The following is a 23,850-nucleotide window of genomic DNA, read 5'->3' as shown; positions in this document are numbered from 1 at the left end:
TGAGGAATAACTCAGAAAAATAGAAAATGTGCATATATAATACAAAATGGCAGCCAATTCAAGATGGCACTGACCCAGTAAGCACACACCCATGTTCCTAATGAAGTATTTTGTCATTGCAGCAAGTTTGAAATCTCTGCGAAGGAAGAGTTGGATTAAAATTTGGATCTTTATGGTGCCACCATGTGGTTAGGTTTGGCTAGAATTTTATTCCTGGAGTGTTCAATCTAACTTTTAATGTACATACCAATTTCCATAGCTTTATTTCAAATAGTCTGGGAATTTTAGCATTGCTGTGAAAAGTCACACCTAATGTTTTCCAAGTAATCAAAAATGACATAAAATGCAGTATGTTGGTCTCATCGTTTTTGAAGAAATCTGTTCTTTGTGAGGAGGGACCTATACTGACATTGTATTCATGTCTCTAGGTCAAGCAGTGCAGGAGTTATTATTGTTTAGTTACTGCAAATTCAACTGACTATTATAACGCCACCAAGTGGTCAGTTGCTACCAAATTTGGTATTGTGTTACTGGATGCCATCTAGCCATATGCAAAGTGTCATAGTAATTGTCCAATCGATTAAGGAATAACTCAGAAAAGATACACAGATAAATATAATATAAAATGGCTGCTAATGCAAGATGGCATCAACCCAAGAAGCACATGCCTATGTTCCTAATGAGGGCTTTTGTCATTGTAGCAAGATTGAAATCTCTGTACCGGAACAGTGATTTTTTATGAATTTTTGACTTTTTTATGCTTAAAAAAGGGGTTTAGTTTGCCAGTAAAAACAGTGAAAAAGTACAAGTGACAAACAAGTAGAAATCCAAGGCACTCTTAATAGTAAATAGTAAAAGCCTTTATTGAAATGCGGCAAAAAATAAAATGTGCTGAACCTGTTAAGATTGCCTTAGCTTCCTACTTGTTTGTCACTTGTACTTTTTCACAATTTTGGCAAACTAAACCCCTTTTTGATGCATTGATATTTCTTCCTTTTTCCAAAGTGCACCTTTTTGGCCATTATCTTTGTTCATGTAGCACTCCTTCTATAACTTTTAGCACTTTGTTTTTTAAATATATATTTGGATCTCTGTAGCGCCACCATGTGGTTGGTTTGGGATAAAACTTTATGGCAGGAGCCTTGGTGGTGGGTGAGGTGAGTTCCCCTTCATCACTGTAAAGCACTTTGAGCATTCGGAAAAGTGCTATATAAATGCAAGCATATAACTCTATAAGTTCACATATCAAGTTTCACAACTTCATGCCAAATGGTTTTTGAATTGGCATTTAATTTTGTAACTAGGGCAAACAGGGCCTGGGGCCTGTGCTCATCAATGTCAAAATTTTGTCACTCGCACTACAGCACCACCAGATGTTCAATCTGCACCAAATTTTAACTCTGGAATGTTGTCTAGTTGGGCCCCAAATAGAGCCCAATGATGCATCATTTGAAGCTCATATGGTCAAACAGGTGGGGCAACGTGGAACTCGTGGACAAACCCACTTGGAACCCATATTCCAGCCCATTTACAACCTATTTTGGCATCATATATAAAGCCCATTTAGCCCCCAAATAAAGCCCAGTCATGTCCCATTTGAAGCCCATATGGGAAAACAGGTGGGGCCAACATGGAACCCATGGACAAACCTACTTTCAGCCCGTTTCAATACTATTGAATACAATCCATTCGATACAGGAATAAGGCCGCTGTTGCATCAGTGGAATCACTTGACCAGTTCAATGGCATTCTGAGCCACTGAGCTACAGGGGTATAGATATAGACAAGGGATTGCAGACTGGGCTCCATTGAATTTCTATTATAAAAAGGTATTAAAACTGAATATTTTCACAAAACCTCTAGACAAAAAATATTGTTCCACAAACTTCTACACATAATGAAATTTATGATCACAAAAAATCGAACGATAGGTTTTTCTTTGGTTATCAAAAGAAAGCTTGGCTTTCTACATTGAATTAAATTGGTAGCTATTTTGCCCTCAACAGCTGTCAGCATGCGCAGTAGAGGCCGTTTCCCGATACTTCCTAGGCTTCACTGACTGGCCCCTCCTACCCTCTCCAGTTCCTATGTACGCTCTACGACTTGAATTCCATCACTCATCAACATGAAACATTGGTTGTGACACAGCTCTATGAGCGCGTGCCTCCAACTTACTAAGATTAGTTCTCAGAAAGGGAAAAGGCAATTCTAAACGCGTTCTCATGTTTTCAGTGCTCAGTGAAGTATGTTCTCCTTCACAAAATTTAGGGATCTGCTCTAAAAAGTGCATCAGAAAGTCAAAATGAGCCCAGTGTGTGTGCATTAAATGAATTCCGCTCAAGTGTAATTTCTAGAAAAATCAGAGAGATCTGGATAAGAATGGATGCAACTTCGGAACCTCGGCTGTCTTCGAATCTTTCATCTGAAGACGCAGATGATAGGAATGAAACCAGCACTAACGTTTTCGAACAACCCGGCTGGCAAGTAGCTCTCTGGGCGATTGCATACGCACTGATTGTAGTCGTGTCAGTCACTGGCAATGTAACTGTCATTTGGATAATTCTTGCGCACCGCAGAATGAGAACAGTTACCAATTACTTCATTGTAAACCTAGCGTTTTCCGATGTGTCAATGGCAGCTTTCAATACCGTTTTCAACTTCGTCTACGCCTTGCACAACGACTGGTACTTTGGATTAGGATACTGTCGGTTCCAAAATTTCTTTCCCATCACAGCTATGTTCTCAAGTATATATTCGATGACAGCAATCGCCGTTGATAGGTAAGACAAATGAAATTTCAATTTGCTGAAATAGATCTAGCTTAATTATATTGTAGCCTAATATAAATTGAAATATGGTTATCAGCATAACATCAATAGTGTCCGTGGAAATATATGCGCGAAAGTAGAAGCAATTGTTATTTGGATACTTGATTGGAATATGAGACCTCGATGAATGTGATATGTAGGCGACATTTTCAATGGTTGATAAAATGGTAAACTAAGATGTGTACAAATACAGGTGTCTACCTTAAACCATAATTGTATATATAGCCTACTATTAAAGGCGAGCTATTACTTTTTACACGTTTTTATGCATTGATTCTTTGCTCATGTGGATTACGCATCTTGATATATTAGTTGTTTCTGATTTTTGCTAGTTTTTAAAGTATTTGTATTTAAATGTCCATTTATGTAATTTTGACAACTTTACAACCTAGTTATTTTATTTAGGCTATGTTTTGTAAACATGGGAAATGGATGTTGGATGACTTCAGACTTCCTGTCCAGTGTTCCTTTTTTATCGTTTAGTGAGCGTTTATAGGTCAGAAATGAATGGACCACAGAAACATATTCGGCATATAAAAACGTTTTCCTCTGCTTTAGCCATTACGTGAATGATTAAGCAAACATTATCGAGAATGAGCCGATTTCCGTTTCATTGAAGCTATTAATTTGTGTTAAACCAAAGGGATTTTTACAACTATGGTTGGATAGATTGTCTTTTGTAAACATGATTGTATTCTTACAGGTGTGTTTCATCCGTAATCCGTGCGAAAAATACGATACCATACTGCCATCTATTGATCTATGTAGATTTTTCCTTTTTTACCGCAGGTCGGACGAGCATGATTTCACTGACCAGGAAAAAATAATTCGCAAATTCAAAACCTTTCTCTGAATTTTTTTGTAGGCTTAACGTTCCGTTTTTCTTGTCATGTTAGATGATGTTGTCTAATTTGTGAAATCAATTCAATATCAAGAGTACAATTTTTCTTTTGTGTTTATTGAATTTCGTCGCGTAAAATACACGTTCATTTCACACGTATGAAATAGTACTACATGTTAGAGCACACGTAGAGGTAAATCCATGCGTTAACTGTGTGTCACGCCATCATTTGAGTACAACACACAATAAACGTTATTTAAAAAACATTCACATTCCATCACAAAGAAAGATGAAACGATTTTGTTGATGATCACATATGTAACCACTAACCAGTCAGTAATGAATGAGTGATCTGTACATATTCAGATAGTCACAAACGCAAATACACGCGCGCACACACGTACACACGCACATGCGCGCGCCGCACACACACACATACACAAGTGGTGTGTTAAGTGATGGAAGAAGCCCCTTATGTAAAATAAAAATAAATTTAAAAAAAAGACATACTTATGGTATGATGGTGAATATTTGATGTTATGGTTTGTTTTGCAAGGGTCCTATGGCTCCGGTTAAGGTCAGTAGAATCATGAGATAAGTTTTAGAAAATACCAAGACATGTTGGCCAACAACCTGGTCTTCCCGACCAGCAAACTCCCATTGATCACAAAAGGCTTTTTCAGGAAGACAGTGATCCAAAGCAGAATCAGCCAAAAAAAAAGGCTTTCTGACCACAAAATTAAAATGAGTCCCAGATTTGTAAGGTTATTACCTTTGCCATAATCGTTTTAACATTTTGAATCCATTTAAAAGGCAGTGAACACTACTTGAAGTCCATTCCTGAAAAAAAAGCAAAAACAGAAAAAATAGTGTCAGTCCATTTAACTAAATATCCAATCAGTTTGAATTTGAAACTGTCCCTGTGATGCATAAGGGACTTTCTCCACAAAAGGGTCATTGTATAGCATAATGAAAGCCTCACTGAAATGAGCAGTATTGTGTAGTATTTATGTTTACCTGATAAGGAGTTAAAAACTGTGATTTCACCATTTTTTCCAGACAAAGGCTAATCTGTAGTGCACACATTTTCAATGCAGGAACTAAGGGAAAAAGGCATCTGCAAAGAGAATTTAATTCATCAGTGTATGTTTATTTTTATATTATTAGACCTTGTGTGCCAATATGAGTATGTGAAATGATTATGCTTTGAAGTAAAACCTGGTGAACTTGATAATATTGTATTTAAAAAAATAATTAAAAAAACAATGAAGGTTTTTCATTTGAAAAATACATTTGGCATGAATGGTATGAATGTTTTATTGTGTATAAGTGTACATAAAGTGCATTTAATCTATTTATGAAATATGTAATAAGCACTTAATACCATTGATTTCATATTTCATACATGCATTTGATTGTGTTGAGTCACAGCAGGCTGTTAATGAATGTAAACAATTTAGATGGGCTTAAACACATTGAAAGGTGATAATATTCAGTATCACAGCAATTGGCCCATTAGTATACACTGCAATTGATAATCTATGCAGCGTCTCCTGTTGCTGGTGACCAAGAAGTCAACAGTCAAATTGAAGTTGGCTGTGGTATAGTGTAGTGGAGAAGGAGCTACATAGCTACATAGCCCTTACATTTTGGGATTTGCCTATGCTTTTTCCCTCAGTGACAAATGGCAACACACATGGTTCACACATTAATTTTAAGATTAAAATTGAACATTCATGCCATTACAGCTAGTCGTAAAAATGAAAACACTTAATCAGCAAGCAACATTTTCTCATCAAAAAATATTAGGCCGTAACATTGTAACAATCAAACTCACTCATCCCTACTGACTTTGCTGTAAAACTCAGCCATGGCGAGTGAAAAAGCAAAAGCAAATCAAGGACTGCATTTTCATTTGAGTCATGTCACAAGATGCAAGCCTGAACATTGCTTTTATTTTTCTCATTTTAATTATGGCAGGGTTATTCTGACATGAGAAAGAAAAGTATTTTACTGGTATTTGTTCCTATGGTGTCGACTGCCCACTGATTAAATTTTTATTTTTTAAAAACTTCATGCATTTGTAACTGTTGCTGTAGTTGCACATTATTTCAGTTGTTTCACGCATGAGATCTATTAATTTAGTAAATGAGTGTTTTTTAAAACACTGCCACTTTTTTCCAGTTTCAGTTACCACGACTGCACTGTGACTTAAGCCAATATTTTCCATGACAAACACCCAGCTTTAATTATATAGCCTATATTGTTAGGCATATATTGTACTGTATATACTATAGGCTTATACCGCACCGTAAGGCAGTGTTAAGCAATGTTTGTATTGTATTTAAGTTATTATAGTAGGCAATAAAAACAAAAAATTAACAAAAAACAGGACAATTGAACATTTTTGCAAATCAGTATGAGTAATTAAAATATTAAACCATAAATAAACATATTGTAGACGTCAATATCCTTACATGGGATTTTTAATATGATATACAATTTTAAATATTTTGGCGTAATTTTAAAAGCAACTGAACACTCAAGACAGCTTAGAATCACTTACAAAGATCAGAGTGTTGATCGGGTTTCTATCCTTTATGAGGCTGTCAGTGTTGAAAACTCTACAGTCACAACATCTGCTGAAATAGCTACAGACTGTAGTGCAAGGATTTCTGAAACTAACATTCTTAGCCATAAAAAAAAACTCCTGTGGCCATGTAAAAATAAAGAATGAAACTAAACATGTTAATTCATGTGAATTTATTTTCAAGTAATCCCTCTCCCCAGAGTACAGAGTACTGTATAGTGCTCAAGCAGCCTGTCTTTCGAGCACTCAAATCCTTGAGTACTTGTGCCCATACCTACAAACAAGTTTCACTGGTTTCATTCAGTTACATAAAAATGACTGAAATGAGGGGAACTGTACCAGTGTTCATTACAAATCTAGCCTAATGTTCTAACTTACCACTGCTTCACAGCACAAATGTTTATATAGAGATTCCTGTTAGGGCTCACAAAAGGAATAGGACCCAGGAGTAGAGATCAACACAGAAGCAGAGGTAAGTAAAATAATAAGTCTATACTGAAGTCTTAAACAGAAAAAAATAGAAGCAATAATGCAACAGGAGGTAGAATACTAGTATAATTAGAAACGAGGGAGCACAAAGACCGAGCATTGAACTGAAGAAAACTGGGACCTAAAATACGCAGAGAGACACATCCAGACAATCACTGAAAAGGAGCAGACATGTCCGTAATGTGAAAAATCAAGTATAGACTTACAATTAGGAGACACGAGACGCGAAACGTAAATCAAAGGAACAGGCTGAGAACTAAAGCTGGTCAGGAACTAGAGCCATGAGAGATTTTAATACTCATGCAGTTTTGTAAATGATTTAATTTCCTTGCAGTAAGGCATTTTGTGGACGACATACCTGTAACAGGATCCACGAAAGTGAGGTTGTTGATTTGGAGGTGATTTATACATGTATAAAAAGATGCCAAAACAGCATACACTGCAGTCTGTAGATATTTGAACAGTAACATAATTTTTGTTGTTTTGGCTCTGTATGTTAACACATTGAATGTGAAATGGAAAAAAAAATGAATGGGAGGTTCAAGTGCAAACTGTCAGCTTGAATTTGAGGGTATTTACTTCCATATTGTGTGATCTGCGTTTGAATTACAGTGCGGCCCTTTTTATACATAGTTCCCGGATTTTAGGGGACCAAAAGTAACTGGTCCACAAATACCCTCAGGTTAATTGTTTCATTTCAAATCCAATGTGTAGGAGTACAGAGCAAAAAGAACAAAAAAATAATAATAATTGTGTCACTCTCCGAATACTTTGCACTGTAGATGATTTGCTTATGTATGTTTTTCCTATTATGGTAGTTGCCATTATTTTTTAAACAATGTTTAATCTTTATATTGATTTTTTAAAAATTTTATACACTGTTGTTTTCAGTTCCATGCCAAGAAAAAAAATAAATTATTATTATTATTATTATTATTATTATTAATAATAATAATAATAATAATACATTTCATGCCTAAGGTGTTCTGTTGCAGCATCAAACATCATTTACTCATTGCATTCTTTTCTTTAATGCTATATGGAAATGAAATGAGCTTCATTAAATTTAGCATAAATTGAATATGATATTGATTGTATATGATATTCCTCTACTCAATAAATTAAATGTCTTACTTTGACTATGTTATAGTAATTGGATGGATGTAAATTTGGGGAAAGGTAATTTTGCAACAGGAAAGGCCTAACACCTGCCTCCAGCCAATGCACCACTATTTTCTTATTTCTTGTATTTTTTTTTTGTATTTTTTCTTAAAGAGGTTTGTGTGATTGAATACAAAACTTGGGGTTGACTGAATTGCATGTGCCAAATTTAATGACGGAACACTGAAGGAACAATTTACTGAAGGAACACTGCCCATCATCTCCAAATGCATGGCCATTTATATGGAGTTGGTCCACACTTTGCTGCTATAACAACCTCCACTCTTCTGGGAAGGGTTTATACTAGATGTTGGAGCAAGAGTTAGAGTTGGAGTGAGAGTAAGAGGCAGAGTCAGGAGATAGAAAGTGAGTGCTTAACATCTGTTGCAGTGGCCATTCTGGGGTGGAAAATCTCCACTTGTCATTCGGAGGATTCCAAACTTTGCATCTGGCTCAGGTAGCGATGCGATTTTGGTCTTTTCAATTTACTGTACTATGTATAGTTTAATGCGTGCTGGCTGACTAGAATTCTTTGGATCTCTGCCGTGATTTGATTTGACTTGACTGTCAACTGTATTTGGAGACGTCTCAACAGCCTACCAGTCTTGTTGATTTTATTTTCTGCAAATGAATCGCCATGGCGTGGATCCTTCAAAATATGCATTTAGATTCAGATTATATTTAATCCATGTATATCAAAGCAGTTAATAGCGTAGGGGGAGAAAGGGAAAAGCCATGAAATGTTTGTAAGGGGGAAGAAACACTCCGATAATATGCCACTGACCATTTTTGTATTGTCAGTGGTGTGGTAGGCCAGGCCTACTTCTTATTTGTATCACTTAAATGTAAATAAAAGACCTTATTTAAATGTGAAGATGCAAAATGATTACATGCATTAAGGTAAGTAGGGAGGTTTTGTGTGTATAGAATATTGTATCAGGCAAATCATTTCAAATGAGCCCTGTGATAGATTGGAGACCTGTCTCAGGTGGAATCCTGCCTCTTACCCAATGCACGCTATGATAAGCAGGTATAGATAATGAATGGATGGATTGTTAATGTAGTTAAAATCTATAGCCTATTACTGCCTATAATTGTATTGATAAACATTTTTTGTTAATAGAGAACAACTCCTTAACCGGACACTTCAGGGGGACTGGCCTGAAATAAGGAACACTGGAGCACACTTTGCTTATGGCAAAAGCCACTGTTTAATGAACAGGGTCGACTTACATTTTGATGTCTACAACGTCTTCCTCAGAGACAAAAAACACACTGCAAGGGCCACACAGAGAGGAAAATAAATACTTTCCCATCAGTTACACAGTGCACGGCATTCATGTGTGAAGACTAAAAATTCCGCCCAGGTTATCACATACAGAGAATAATTGCAGTAACATATGACATTCAGTGATACTATAAATGGGGTAGATGCAAAAAACAACAAATGAAAATTTAAACAATGGGGAAAATAAATAAAATGAACAAACAGATAGCCAATGCGAGTCAAAAGTAAACACTAACAAAGCTTAAGAATTACGAAAAGCATGAAAGGTTGAGGGGCCCATTTAGGCCATTAGGTTCCATACTATTAAGAATGTGTATCTAAAATGCCTCTCTACGGAGCAATTTCTTTATGATATCCCCGCCTCTGGATCACACAGTAGCTTTTTCAATAGCACAAAATTTTAGTGAAGAAACCTAACCGTAATTAGATGCAGCCTAATACTGCATGTTTGTATAGTCCATATTCTTAGTGCAGATGGTAGAGATGAGAGCTCTTTTAGTCTGACCAATGTAGATTTTAGAGAATATACATTTTAGCATATTTTAGTATATTACATTATAGGAATTTAGATGGAAAATGACAAATGCCTACATGTTTGTGGAAACATTATTACACAGTTTCTGATCACATCAGACTGTACACATATTTTGTGAATGAAGCCCATTGTCATGCTTAATGGTCCATTTCCTTCCAAGTTTAACCCTCTTGGCTAAACTTTTTGCCAAAATGTATTTATGCTTGCTGGAGTTCATGATTCTATCGGCCAAAACAAAAGTAGATTGAAAACAACCTCATAACATCAAAGACACCCCACCATATTTGACCAAAAAGCTTGCTGGAGTAAGAAATAACTTAACATGTCTTTATTGAATGTCACAGAGTCACAATATGGGGCAGTTTGTAGTGGTCCTATTATTTATCTATGGGGGCCCCAGCATGTTTTTTAAGTGCATAAGGTGTTCCCTTTGCTGTTTGGAGAGGAAAGAGAGAGAAACAGGCATGGGGTGATAAAAAGTTCAACCACAGCAAGACACTTCAGAACAATGTAATATTGTATGAACCATCAAAATGTACTTTCCCAGGGTTGATTTGTAACTCTTAATGCCATTTCAGTGCATGGATGGGCCCCACGGTTTGATTTTGAATCCAGACTGTGCCAGTGACAACTGTGACGGCAATCCCACAGAGCACTGCGCGGTTGGCTCTAGCGTTGTTCAGGGATAGGAAGTTTCAGTCGATGGGGATGTTAGCATCTCATTGTGCACTGGTGACCACCACCGGTAGCCGAGTGCCCATTTGTCTGCCAGATAAGCTTCATGTGAAATCTTTCTCTGACTCATGTTTGTGCAAGCCTGACTTTCAAATTGTGATGTGGTTAGAAGCAGCGGCTGACATCACATGCTTTGGAGGAGAACACAAAGCATGTCTGTGCTCTCCCAAATCAATAGCAGAGGTTGCGGCAACGAGTTCTGATGTGATTGGGCGTTTTAAAACTAGATACCCAACAATGCAATGCTGAACTGTTTTCAAAATAGTCTGATATTTTTACTAATTTTGAATCAATTGCTCTCGTAATTGTACATCTCTGCCAGTATATTTATTATTCTTTCTGGCTTCCACAAAACTGTAATATGTAATTACAATTCACATTCACAATTATATATTTTTGTAGGATAATAAACATTTTTTCTTTGTTCTAATGTCAGTATAAGTATAAGTATAATTCATGAGCGTAACGTTGAGTACTCATTATAGGATTTTCATGTTTGAATGAAATTTTGTAGGTGGCTGAACTGTTGAGGTACATGCAACACATGACTAAGAGCAACATAAAATGTAATGTACATGCTGCAATTCAATTAGCTATAAATATTAGTTATTTTCTATGTTTTAAATATTGTCTTTTTTCACAGGTACATGGCCATCATTTATCCATTAAAGCCAAGACTCTCGTCCACCTCAACAAATGTAGTCATTGGAGTGATCTGGATTGTGGCTTTCTCCCTGGCCTTTCCGCAATGTTTCTACTCTAAAACGGACTTTTACTCTCCTCGCACTGTTTGCACAGTGGACTGGCCTGGAGACTTTGGGGGAAAGCATCAACTCTCGTGAGTTCCCCTAATTTAAACAACCAATTCAATACATTGTCATTTGAAATGTGCATTTTTATTTAATTTGTGTGCATGTCAGAGAGAGGAATATGATACACTATGATACAACATCAGTTAATCAATTAATGTTGACCTTTTTGCACTTTTTGGGTGGTTGAGATTAGAGCCCGACCGATATATCGGTATGGCCGATATATCGGCCATTATTTGACGACATCGGGATCGGCAGTTATGCAGCCGATGTGTCCCGATTTTTAAATAAGTATAATAAACAAAAAAAAACATTGATTATTTATCTGTACTTGTCTGTTCGAACGTTGTAATTGCTATTTAGAATTATCCAGTAGAGGGAGCTCTAATACAAGTGTGAACTGCAGAAGCTGACGCGCTACTTCTGTAATAAGACGTTTGTCACTGGTGCCTCATCCAATATTCTCCACTGCAAGACTTGTCTGCACAGATTCGATTGCCACAATAAAGGTATGTATATTTAGTGAAAGTTTTTAATTAAATGCGTTTAGCTGGCTAGCAAGCCTTTATGAAGTGGCAGTGAGCACATAAGCAGCGTAGGATCTACATTTCCAGAGGACATCGCTGTATTCTCAAATAAATAACCAGCCAAAATAAAATGGTGATTGAATGCATCACACATTTGTTTTTTTATCTGAGATGATATTAGCTACTATATGATGCTGTGTCGATAGCCAACGCGTTATTGCAAGCGAGTGTGTCATCTAGTCACGCGGCATCGTAGCAAGATAACCAGACAGTAAAAACGCTGATAAAACACTTCTAACGTGGATCATTTTAAGCCATGTTATCTAGCTCTGTCGTGATCACATGAGAGAAGGATTGCTGTTGCAGAAGTGAATCAACCAACAGGTAGCGCGGGTAACCTGCACGAAAGCGCATTGTAGTTTTTTTCACGTATTTCATCCAGTCAATTTAATTTCATCTAAGGTTACACTTGATTCACTCATTAGCTCCACTAGATAATGTCTTACTCTTTGAGATCATGTAGTAGAAATAAAATAAGAAAATATAATTCATTTACTGAGAATATATAATAAGAAATAATGAGGCTGTGTCAATAGCTAATGCGTTATTGCGAGTGAGTGTGTCATCTAGTCACGCGTCAGAACGTAGTTATTTTCACCACCCAATTCTTATGGACAGGAAAGCTCGCTAGGTAAAGTCTTACTCTTTGAAATCATGTAGTAGGAATAAAATAAGAAAATATAATGAATTTACTGAGAATAGATACTAAGAAATAATAATAACAAATTAATAACAACAACAATAATAATAATATTTATAAAAATACATGTTTGAAACTGGAAAACTGATTTTTTTTTAATTAATTTTTTATAGATGGCTGGAAAAGAAAGGAGTAAAAGCAAGGTGTGGAGTTATTTTGATTTCACACACTTAAAGATGGTGTTAATATATACATATTTCATTTAATATCATCTTTTACATTTTTTAATCTAAAAAGTTCTTTGTGTGTTTATTTTTATTTTTATTTGTTTGCTTATAAGTTAAATGTTCTTAAATATAGAAACTTTAATAAAATATAAGTTTTTCAAATTGATTTGAAAATGTTGCACTTTTTGACAAAATATCGGTCAAAACATCGGTTATCGGTGGGCTAGGACTCTCCAAAATCGGGATCGGCATCGGACCCAAAAATCTGGCATCGGTCGGGCTGTAGTTGAGATAGTTTGGGTGGTGGGGGATAAGGGGGTTGTGTGTGGGAGACAGGTAGTGGGTGATGGGGTGAGGTTTAAAAAAAATGTCCAGAATGCTTGGTGTTACTAAACTCTTCGTGGGAAGAAAGTGTTTGAGCAACTTGTAAAATTTATAAATAAGGCATTTATTATTTAGCAGCAAATTGGGAAATATGAGAGAATGTGTAAGTAAATGAAAGTTTTAAAATGTTGGCTTGTACATTAGCTTAAGGTTAAAGAATGCATGCAAAGTGTTAACACACTAATAGGGTCACGATTTAAATGTTCCAAATAAGCAAATAATGAAGGGGTGCAATGACACGATGTGAATTAGTATAGTTCTAAAATCAAGGAATCACAAAACAATTGAAAACAGGGAAAAGTTCAATTTGTGAAGTTTTGTGAAGAAAAATGTATGATAAAAGCAACGAAGCATGCAAAAATGGGGATTATTGAGAAATGATCAAGGGTGTTAAATACACTTTTAATTCAGTATGAGATAAGTTAAAATGGCATACTGTAAGATTTAAGAAAGAAAAAGTAGTTCACTAAAGAATGTCATCAATACAGTTAGTGACACATAGTTTGTGAGTCCCTGAAGGGCTGTAATACCTGGTTGTTTTATAGTACGATAGCCCTGTGAACACTGTTTTTAAAATTTGCCAGCCGAATAGCCGACAGGGTATTGGCCTAAACTAGGTTTGTGCTTGAATTTGTTTAAACAAGGAAAGCACCAACATTTGAGTCTAAACAAAAAAAATATTTGTAAGGTTACTTATATTTTTTAGCCTTTAAAAAAGGTTTAAAGTGAAAATTGTACACATTAAGCATCATATGTTGTTTCTTGGTGTCTGCAGACTGCAAACATTTTGTGTGGTTTAAAAACTGTATTGATTAATTACACAGGTGTTCGTAAAAAGCATATTTAAAAACTATACTTTTTAGTTATAGCTTGGATTGACACATATGGCGCTTCTCCATTGACCAGCACGACACGGTACAGGACAGCAAGCATTCGTATCCTACCCATTACACAACAGACCCGTGAAGGTAGGAGGAGTCATGGGAGGAGTAAAGCGGAGTAAAGCATCCTAAATGTGCAATAATTAACTCTTGTATGTATTTCTATACTTTGTACTCTCGTATGTTTTCTTATATGGGGATGGGACGATATGAAAACAATTTTCACCGTCCACCACGTTTTGGCAATGTTCCAACACTCTCGTCATCACTGTTGCATTCATCACAAAAACTATTACACTACTATCGCTAACTTTACAGTGTGAAATATCCACATTATATAATACCACTAACCTATTTAAAGTCACACTTTAAAAAATAACATATATAACCAAAATATTTGAGCAGTAATACTTACATTACGTCTTATGTCTTTTACTGCCTTCACAGAGAGAATACGTAAGTGAATGCGATGATAAGAAAATTTTCAGTTACGCTAACCTATAAAACGATATTCCAAAAGCAAAATTAGACATGCTATACATCATTAGAAAGCTTATACTCTCACCTACTGAATAAATGAATTGTCAATCAAGCCAGACTGTACTAAAAAGGGCAACAACGGCATAAACAACACGTGTGGTATTACGCATAGCTTGTTATTTACAAAGATACCCAGGCATCACAAATGCGCATATATTTCACAAACGGATTGTCCAAGACAATATATGACTACTCAGTCTCAAAAGGAACATCTCTACGCATAAAACCAATGGTAAGGTTGTATATTTATTCCATATTTAGTCCCAGATATTGACTGTAGAATTTGCTAGTTAACATTACTCTCTCTTGCTGTTGTGGTATTTAAAAATGTCAGTTGCTGCCGGGGAACAAACTGAACATGGGATGACGTATTTGTGACGATTTCCATTGACCAATCAACGGTCTACAGTATTGAATTGCAGCACGGATAGTACCTTTGGTACCTACCCCAGAGCAGTAGCTAAAATCGGCACGGGTACTTGCGGCACGGCACAGGTCAGGTGGCAGTTGAGAAAGCAAAACAAAGTGGGAGCACGGATTCCGGCACGGCACGGTTGTGGAGAAGCGCCAATAGTGTAGACGTGTAGGAACACGTGGCTACTGTCTTAGTATGGAAGGTGGGGTTGGGCGGAACGCACATACACACATGCACATACATCCCATATTTGATATTTGGGTCATGCTAACGGGATTATTCCCACACTTCAGAATGTGTATAAAGTCTATTGGTTTGGGTGCCTCATCATGGTGGATCAAGATATCTCAGCAATTGCCTTTGCACGACTTATACTGCAGTTAATGAAAATGTTGGCTCTCAGAACACCCAAAGCACCCAAGAAAAGCCTTTGCAGCCCGCATCAGGATCCCACGAGTACGCCTTCAGATACTCCACCAGGATTGGCAGACAGGTAACGAGAAAGGCTTTTGGTACGGTTGTTGTTTCACCATTGACGACCAATACACCAGCAAGGTTACACTTTTCAAGCTTTTAGATTAGGTGGTTTACAGCCCATCATATGACCGCTGAGGCGCTAGCAGCCACTGAAGGTCCCAACAAAAATTGGCTGGAGGATTTGTGCAGCAAATTTGATAAAAATGGACATTACCAGCTCACCAGCAGAGCAACCAGATGTAGACAACCAGATGAGCCACACAATACACCATGCTGCTGCAAACACACTTACCCAACTCCCTCCCCGTGTTGCCAGATGAAGTGGATGGCTGCATCACCGTCCCGGTATAAAATCCTTAACAGCCTGCAGTCTGGATCATATTATTGAGGATTATTTGAGAAATGACTGTGTCAGCGGTTCTGTGAACCACCTCAACTGGAGGCACCACCCCTGTTTGTATGACTATGAGGCCTTCTACTTCATGCACAACTTTGATAAACTGACCAAAAAACTGCTTTTGTCCTAACAGCCAAAGCTCTCAGTATGCTGGAGCTTAAACCAGCTCCAGTCCGAATTCAGGGAGCCATCAATGTCCTGATTTTGGGTCTCAAGGATGAACTACACATCAAAGAGACGCTAAGGGAGATAAATGAGACACACCAGGGGCTTGTGAGTGAGAAAATGATCAGTGATGTTGAGAGAATTCTGGGACATTGATGCTGGTCTGACAACACTCTTCCATTCGATGATTGTACCGTTGAACATTCTGATTTCTGTGTGGAAACAGTTCTTTGAAAGGTTCAAAACTCTTGAGCACCTGTCCATTGTAAGCATGTGTCATTTTATATTCATGGGGAGTTTTGTGTGATTGTACAATACTTTGAAAGTAAAAGCTTTGTTTTTTTATATTGTGTGTCATTATTGCATTAGCTGTAAGGATGGATGATAAGAAGTGTATGAAGGCTGTTCACTACGCTGATCTTACAATAACAGTTATCATAGCACTATTAAAATGAAGCTCATTGAAGTCAATGTGGGTAAACCTTGTAAAGTTTTTAAAAACATATAAAGACTTCGGTCCAGAAAGCCTAAAAAGAAAATGTGTAAATTTGAGGTGGGTGACACTGTCAGAATTTCAAAACTCTGGAAATTTTTTTAAAGGCTATGAACAGATATGTGTAGATTAATATTTTATAGTGTCTGAACGTGTATCTAGATCTCTAACTGTCTACAAAGCAAAGATTATGATGAAGAGAGCATAGAAGGATGCATTTTATGAGGCGGAATTACAGAAGGTTAGAATTGCTAAGGACAAAGCATTCAAGGTTAATATTAGATTGGCAGAGAAAAAGCAAAGGGGGAAAACATAATTTCGGTAAAATGGGTTGGCTGTCCTGGTAAGTTCAATTGCTGGATCAAATCAAGTAGTCGATATATAAACAAAATCAGAAGCACCTTTGCACAACGTGGGAGAAACAGGATTCTATGTTACTCTCCCGAGTAAAATACCTATGTTACCCTGAAAGTGGTCACCCTAACAAAAATAGTTAAAGCCACACAACTAATTTTGCCAGACCTGTTGACCTGCATGGGGAATGGGAGGTTGGTTTACAGTACGGACACACTAGGGGCTCAATAACACATGAAGACACTTTGTCACATACAATAATAAAAGTAAAATCAGACGCAATCATAAAATAAGGCAGGGATATTATAAGAGTATTACTAGTCTACTGCCTGAAATGAAAAATTATGCAGAAGAAGTTGCACTTTAATACAGTCAGATAGAAAACAAAATTTATATAGCAGAGCCAGACTTGTCAGCTACAGGAAAACTAGCCAACATGCTTGGTCTCGAACCAGAGGTATACTTAGCTGTGCAGAGGCCCCTCACCCGACTAATATCTGCACAGGTTTCTACACAATATATGTCTATATTATTGACTAACCATGTTGGTGACAGCTTTGTACCCCTTCAATGAACTGTACATATAGCTGGCGCAAATAACGACATAATCACAATCTTGTATGATAAGCCTCAGTACGTGCCTGTGAGCAAGAGTGAGCTCCTGGTTTAAATGAGATAAAACTTCATTCAAAAAAACAAAAGTGTATGCTGCTGGGGTTATTTCTCCATCACCAGCGGCCAGGTTTTCTAAAGCCTTGTTCAGCAGATCAAAGTAGTCACTAGCCAGTTCATGTATGTTGTTAGTATCCTGGTTAATGCTATTAACCAGCTGTAGCAAATATGGGTTTATAAAAGTGTTGTGTATGTTTTCATCAGGTTGTGGGTTGCTGCTAGAATAAATGCCTTATAGATAAATAAATGCTGCAAGTTGCCCACAAAGAGTTAGAAGTTACACCAAGCATTCTGGAAAATTTGTCAAACCTCACCTGATCACCCACCACCTGCCACCCACGCACAACCCCCTTACCCCTCACCACCCAAGCTATCTCAAACTCACTAAAAGGGCAAAAAATCTAAATCAAAATTAATTAATCATTTTTGTTACATAGTGTTTCATATTCCGCTCTCTCATTTGCTTGGGATTGTGCTTTCCAAAATTGCTGTATTTTTTCAAAATATTGTTTTCAAGTTAAATATATGTGGTATATGTATTTATATTGTTGGCAGTGACAATCCAAATCTATATGAAATTTGATCTGGCACATGCTGATCAACTTTGAGGTCTCCTTCTTGTTAAAGTTACTACTGCCATCAAGCACTGTAGCCAGAATTATGATAAAAATGTTACCCAGTGGAAAGAGCTGTTTTATGTTTTATCTTAAAACTATATTCTTTTAATTCTCATGAGTCAACAGTATTCCGTCATATGAATTATTGTCTCAGGTACCAGATATCTTTGATCATCCTGATCTACCTGCTCCCTCTGTTGGTGATGTTGGTGACCTACAGCCTTGTGGGTCAGGCGCTGTGGGGCAGTGAGATTCCTGGGGAGGCCTCCGAACACTACCAGAACCAGATACAGGCCAAACGCAAGGTCAGCTGCCGTCACGTGTAATGGCACACATTCTCAAATACTAAATGTGTTACAATGACACCACTACTCAGATTTCCAGTTTTCCAGGTCTTCTGTCATGGGGAGGTGCCACCAAAAGCTAAGTATGCTTCACAGAATAAGAGATTTTCTTGGGTTATTGGAATCTCAATCCTTACTTGTGGATCTTTGAGGTTTTAATGTGCCTTTGCGGAAGCTCAAACTCACATACTAGATACCTTTTTCATCTGTTAAAAATAGAAATATTGAAATGAAAATGGTACTGAGTTGCCAGTTCCCCTTTTTCCCTTTATGTACAAAAGCTAGACATCAAACCAGATCTTGTTGACTAGTCCCACTGGTGTGCTGTGATTTATCACATTGGACAGTTTAACGGTGCTTAAATATCTCCTTGGTGTCTTCACAACTTCAATGGAGACATTGTTTGAAGATGTGACTTTGTATTTTTAATATGCACAAAGATAATTTCAAAGGTGATTCAATTGTTATGATAGATGTGCACAGACATAGCTGCTGATATTCTACTGTTTACCTTTAGAGTATCTGATGGTTCTGTAGAAATATTGGAGGACTTAATTGAGTTGTTTCCTTGTTATTGATTTGAAAACAATGTTACATAGGCCCCTCTCTTCACATCGGACAGTGTAACGTTACTTACCCACATTGTGTTTTGTACTATATATATATATATATATATATATATATATATATATATATATATATATCGGTGTGTGTGTGTGTGTATATATCTGTATTTGTTGAACCAACAAAATTATTTGTATTTGTACTCGGATAAAACCAGGTCTTTTGGGCGTGGCATGAAGTGGTTGAGTTTAACAAGGAAGCTGTGTAAAATGCCGAAAATCCCAGATTTTTACCATTATAATCACTGGCACTGCTATTGTTTATATATTAAAGCATTAAAGTAATAGTTTTACAATAACATCAATGATATTACAATTTAACAACAGGTTTTTACATTTGCTTTTTAAATCAGTATTTACCTAACAATTATCTATATGTTATAGCCATATACTAAGCTTTTATAACACTAAGGTGAACAAACAGTCAAGTTGCAAGCATAGGCAAAAGGTTTTTTATAAATCAAAACATATGTTACTCATCTTTACTCTGCACTGCATAGCATGAACAGCATGAACCCCACCACCACCCTGAACTGAGGGACACTGAAGTCAATTATAAACTGAAAAAATGTTTTTATAATTCTAAAAATTGTTCTTTATTTTCACTATGAACTACTGTGTGCTATTAACTCCCAATGAAATAAAATACTATAGAATGTAAGGCTAACATGTTTTGCTGTTTTTTGTTTATTAACACTTTTTCTTCCCTCTTTCTTGAAGCCCCACTTTACCTGTATGTTTGATTTGCATAAGCTTGGATTAAATAAAGAATTGAAAAGCTTCCCTGGGTGGAATGCATCCTCAGCTATTATGCTTTTACTCTAATTTCCCCAAGTTCTATTTTGTGCAGACAAGCTCCTGCACATGAGCTGGGTGCAGTCTGGAGTGATGGGGAGACTTCCCCTTCCCCTGGCATCAGACATATACAGCATCAATGATTTGTACACCAGCAGCAATCTAATTTCATGAATTTCAAAATTATTTTCTTGAAATAAAGGACACAACTGAATCAATTTCAATGTTTGCATTTCTAAATTGTAGCCAGTTCGGTTTATAGGTTGAGGTAAAATGTATCGAGGTATATTACAGGAACACTGAGAAAAGCACTAAAATGTTCTTAACTAAACACAAAATGTAATGTAATGTAAAGACAAATATTTTTTAATTTGGTCATAACAAATTCATATAGCTGCTCTATTCAGTTTATGCAAAGTCTCAGTTTCAGAGAAAACCTAAAAATATGTTGGTGGTATTATTTCCACATTCTAAGCATTTTAGTGTGAGGGAGATATTTCACTTATTTACACAACTTTAAGCCACACCCACTTCCAGTTTTCTGTCTGGATACAGATATGTATATTTTTGTTGGTAGGACATAGTGACCTTTGTACGTCCGGAATGCTCTCTGTCGAATATGAAGAACGGACTCTACGAAGTCTCATTGATTTTCAATAAGTCCCTGTTTTGGTGAGTTAAAAATGAGCAATAGCTAAAAGTGGGTGTCTGTTTGCTTTCTCATCATTTGAGTTGTCTCATGATATTTTGCAAACACAACACACTCATATACATTCTGCTTATTTGCATTTCTTATTTCACTTCAAATTGGAGCAGGTGATTCTAGCTCTTTATTCCCAGCATTCAGGGCATCGTTCAAATGGTTTAATCATCGACAGACCCGCAAATCTTTAACCTTATATCGGAAGTAAGGGACCCTCTCAAAAGAATATGAATTTAGCCTGGCTAAAAATTGTTTCCAGTGTAGATTAAACTTGTTTTCTCTACTAATTATGCAGTCATACTTGTATATTTAGGACACCATTTAAAGGGTTAAATCTTGGGCTACTAATTTTCAACTTCATATGTGAAGGTGAGGATATTCTCCCAGATAAATGTGATCTTCTATTTCAAAATTGAGACTAAAAATGTTACTTATGCATTTTCATTTCCATCCATTCTTTTTCAAAATTTAAGTATTCTACCACAAGAATTGACAAAGATGTTAGGCACTAGTCTTTACCTGTTCTGTCTCAGATTATGAAAATGATGATTGTTTCTTTTCTGTGTTGTGTCCCAGGTGGTGAAGATGATGATTGTAGTTGTAGTGACCTTTGCCCTCTGCTGGCTGCCCTTCCATTTGTATTTCATTCTGGGCAGCTTCAACAAAGACATCTACAAACAGAAGTATATCCAACAAGTCTACCTGGCCATTTTCTGGCTGGCCATGAGCTCCACCATGTACAACCCCCTCATCTACTACTGCCTAAACCAAAGGTAGTCGAAATGTTTACACTTCATACGTATCTTATTGAGGTAACTTCGAGAATTATGTCCATCAGGCAATGAGTGATTGCCAACCTGGCAACCTGTTGTTCCAACTCTTCAGGTCAAATTTGCAAACAGCCCAATAGAGAAAAATATCTCATATTGTGATAATAGACTCTTCTCTTTGAAAAAAGAAACACACATCTGAAATTGGCCTTAGCTTGATGGAAAATTGGTAGGAGGATTTTGCATGCATTTGCAAGGAGTTATTTTCCCTTAAACCGTGACCGATTTCATATTGAGTTTTCCTTTTTTCACAGAGGAGAGCCAATTTGAAATGTTCAGCCATCCTCTGATTATATGATCCTTTTTTCTGAATAATTTGTCTGACTTCTACTGTATATCTAATCGAACATTCTGAGAAATTCCCATGTTTATTATTTGTATTTTAATCCATTGCATTGTTATGTTATTGCATAGACAGGTGGAATGTGTGGGCAATCTTTTTATGTGAATTTAAAGCATGTGCTTGCACTTGTAATTTACAAGAAGAATTTGCCACTGAAATTCACAGAGAGCTCCTTGCTTTGTGCAGTTTTGATCAATAAGACATGACATAGTTTTGCAAATATTTCTGCAGAACAAATCTAAGAACAAATGTACAACTGTTTGATAAATAAAGCCTCTGTAACATATACTTTCAGGGTAGCACTAGCACCCCACCAGACTGGGTGAGCACTGGGTGGCTCAGAATTTATTGTATATGTCAACATGAACAGTTAGGAACCCTATCTTAAAGTTCTTCCAATCTGTTGACATCTCCTGACCTCTGCCGTGCTCACAGATTCCGTTCAGGATTCCGCCGTGCCTTCCGCTGGTGTCCCTTTATCAAGGCCTCGGAGAAAGATAAGATGGAGCTGCAGCACACCAGGACCTTCAGGATGACACGTAGCTTTCAGATGGACTCCACCACCATGCAGCGGGATTCCACGGAGCGGAGCACCACCACCACGCTGATGAAATTCTGAAGCAACCTGCTTCTTTTCCAAAAACACAGAAAGGGAACAGGAGCTGGAGAAAGTCGTTATCAGTAATTCTATGATTACTTTCAGCTTTTTCACTAAATACAGTACCTTTGGGTAGCACTGGATGGTTCAGTGTAGAGTGCCAGGTTTGTTATTCATTAAAGATATTTCTAAGCTTGAAACGACTTGGGAGAGTCCAATTGAATGACTGTAAATACAAGCTCAATATCAAGTACTAATTTGTCAACACTTTGTAATTCTTTCTCAGCCTATTGTTGCAATATTTAAAATGTTTTTGTGATGATTACACTTTTAAATTCAAACACTAAAGCATCATTCCAAGGTTTAAATGTATATAACAGGACATACAGAGGGGTGACAAATTAAAGGAAAAACCAACATAAAGTGTCTTAGTAAGGTATTGGGCCACCACAAGCCGTCAGAAGAGGTTTCAATGCTCCTTGGCATAGATTCTACAAGTCTCTGGAACTCTACTGGAGGGATGGAACACCATTCTTCCCAAAGATATTTCCTTATTTGCTGTTTTTATGATGGTAATGAAGAGCGCTGTCTAACATGTCGGTCCAAAATCTCCCATAGGTGTTCAATTGGGTGGAGATCTGGTGACTGCGAAGGCCATAGCTTATGATTCACGTCATTTTCGTACTCGTAAAACCATTCAGTGACCCCTCATGCCCTGTGGATGGGGGCATTGTCATCCTGGAAAAGACCACTCCCATCAGGATAGAAATGTTTCATCATGGGATGAAGGTGATCACTCAGAATAACTTTGTGTTGATTTGCAGTGACTCTTCCCTCTAAGGGGACAAATGAACCCAAACAATGCCAGGAAAATGCCCCCCACAGCCACCGGACCCTCTCACTGTAGGGGTCAAGCACTCGTCCACTTGTCAAGAATATGGTGAAGGATGACTCATCTGACCACATCACGTTTTTCACATCTCTCTAGACCAGTGCCTACGGTTTTTGAACCACTGAACTCAAATGTGCATTCGTCTTTGTAATGTTGGTTTTATGCACAAAACCCTACTATAATATCCCTCTCTATGTAGTTGTTGACAGACTTTTCTTGCTGACAATCTGATCGCATCCTGCATTGACATGCTCAGTCATCTGAGGAAGAGTTGCAAATAATCACTTGTTCCATTTTACTATGGTTAATAAGGTTAGAGAGCTTCTGAGAAAGAACAGAACTCCCTCCCCAGTCCAAGCCCCCTCCCATCTAAACTACAGTGCTAGTTATTGTATTAGTTAATATGAGTAAAATGTGCACACACACACACACACACACACACACACACATACATTACAAAGGTGCTGGATGGGGTTGAGGTTGGGGCTTTGTGCAGGCCAGTCAAGTTCTAGTCAGATGTGTCCCATTGTTTTTTATTACAAATATGAGAGAGCTTTCTGTGTCTAGTCTTGATTCTAGGCTTTGGAGTTTGTT

The 23,850-nt window shown here is 37.1% G+C and overlaps 1 protein-coding gene across 2 annotated transcripts; it reads left to right on the top strand.

Annotated features, from left to right (window-relative positions):
* The first annotated feature begins 2,133 nt into the window (after positions 1-2,133).
* Positions 2,134-23,128, top strand: LOC118220728 (neuromedin-K receptor-like). Of its 2 annotated transcripts, none has more exons than XM_035404888.1 (5): positions 2,134-2,780; positions 11,111-11,305; positions 18,349-18,433; positions 21,170-21,366; positions 22,202-23,128. In XM_035404888.1, the coding sequence occupies exons 1-5, from the start codon at positions 2,380-2,382 to the stop codon at positions 22,383-22,385; spliced, it is 1,062 nt and encodes a 353-aa protein (XP_035260779.1). In that variant the 5' UTR covers positions 2,134-2,379; the 3' UTR covers positions 22,386-23,128. The 2 variants fall into 2 exon arrangements, with proteins under 2 accessions (XP_035260779.1, XP_035260778.1); XM_035404887.1 differs by having other exon boundaries at positions 18,283-18,433.
* The last annotated feature ends 722 nt before the right edge of the window (positions 23,129-23,850 follow it).

This window comes from Anguilla anguilla, chromosome 2 (assembly GCF_013347855.1).
Source record: "Anguilla anguilla isolate fAngAng1 chromosome 2, fAngAng1.pri, whole genome shotgun sequence".
In the NCBI taxonomy this organism is placed as follows: Eukaryota; Metazoa; Chordata; class Actinopteri; order Anguilliformes; family Anguillidae; genus Anguilla; species Anguilla anguilla.
The sequence above is the reverse complement of the archived record's forward strand: the minus strand, read 5'-3'. Positions and strand labels throughout refer to the sequence as shown.

Coding starts and splice junctions, on each gene's coding strand:
- LOC118220728 (XM_035404887.1), top strand. CDS start 2,380: ATGGATGCAACTTCGGAACCTCGGCTGTCTTCGAATCTTTCATCTGAA. Junction 2,781..11,110: donor ACAGCAATCGCCGTTGATAG/GTAAGACAAATG, acceptor CTTTTTTCACAG/GTACATGGCCATCATTTATC. Junction 11,306..18,282: donor GGGGGAAAGCATCAACTCTC/GTGAGTTCCCCT, acceptor TTATTGTCTCAG/GTACCAGATATCTTTGATCA.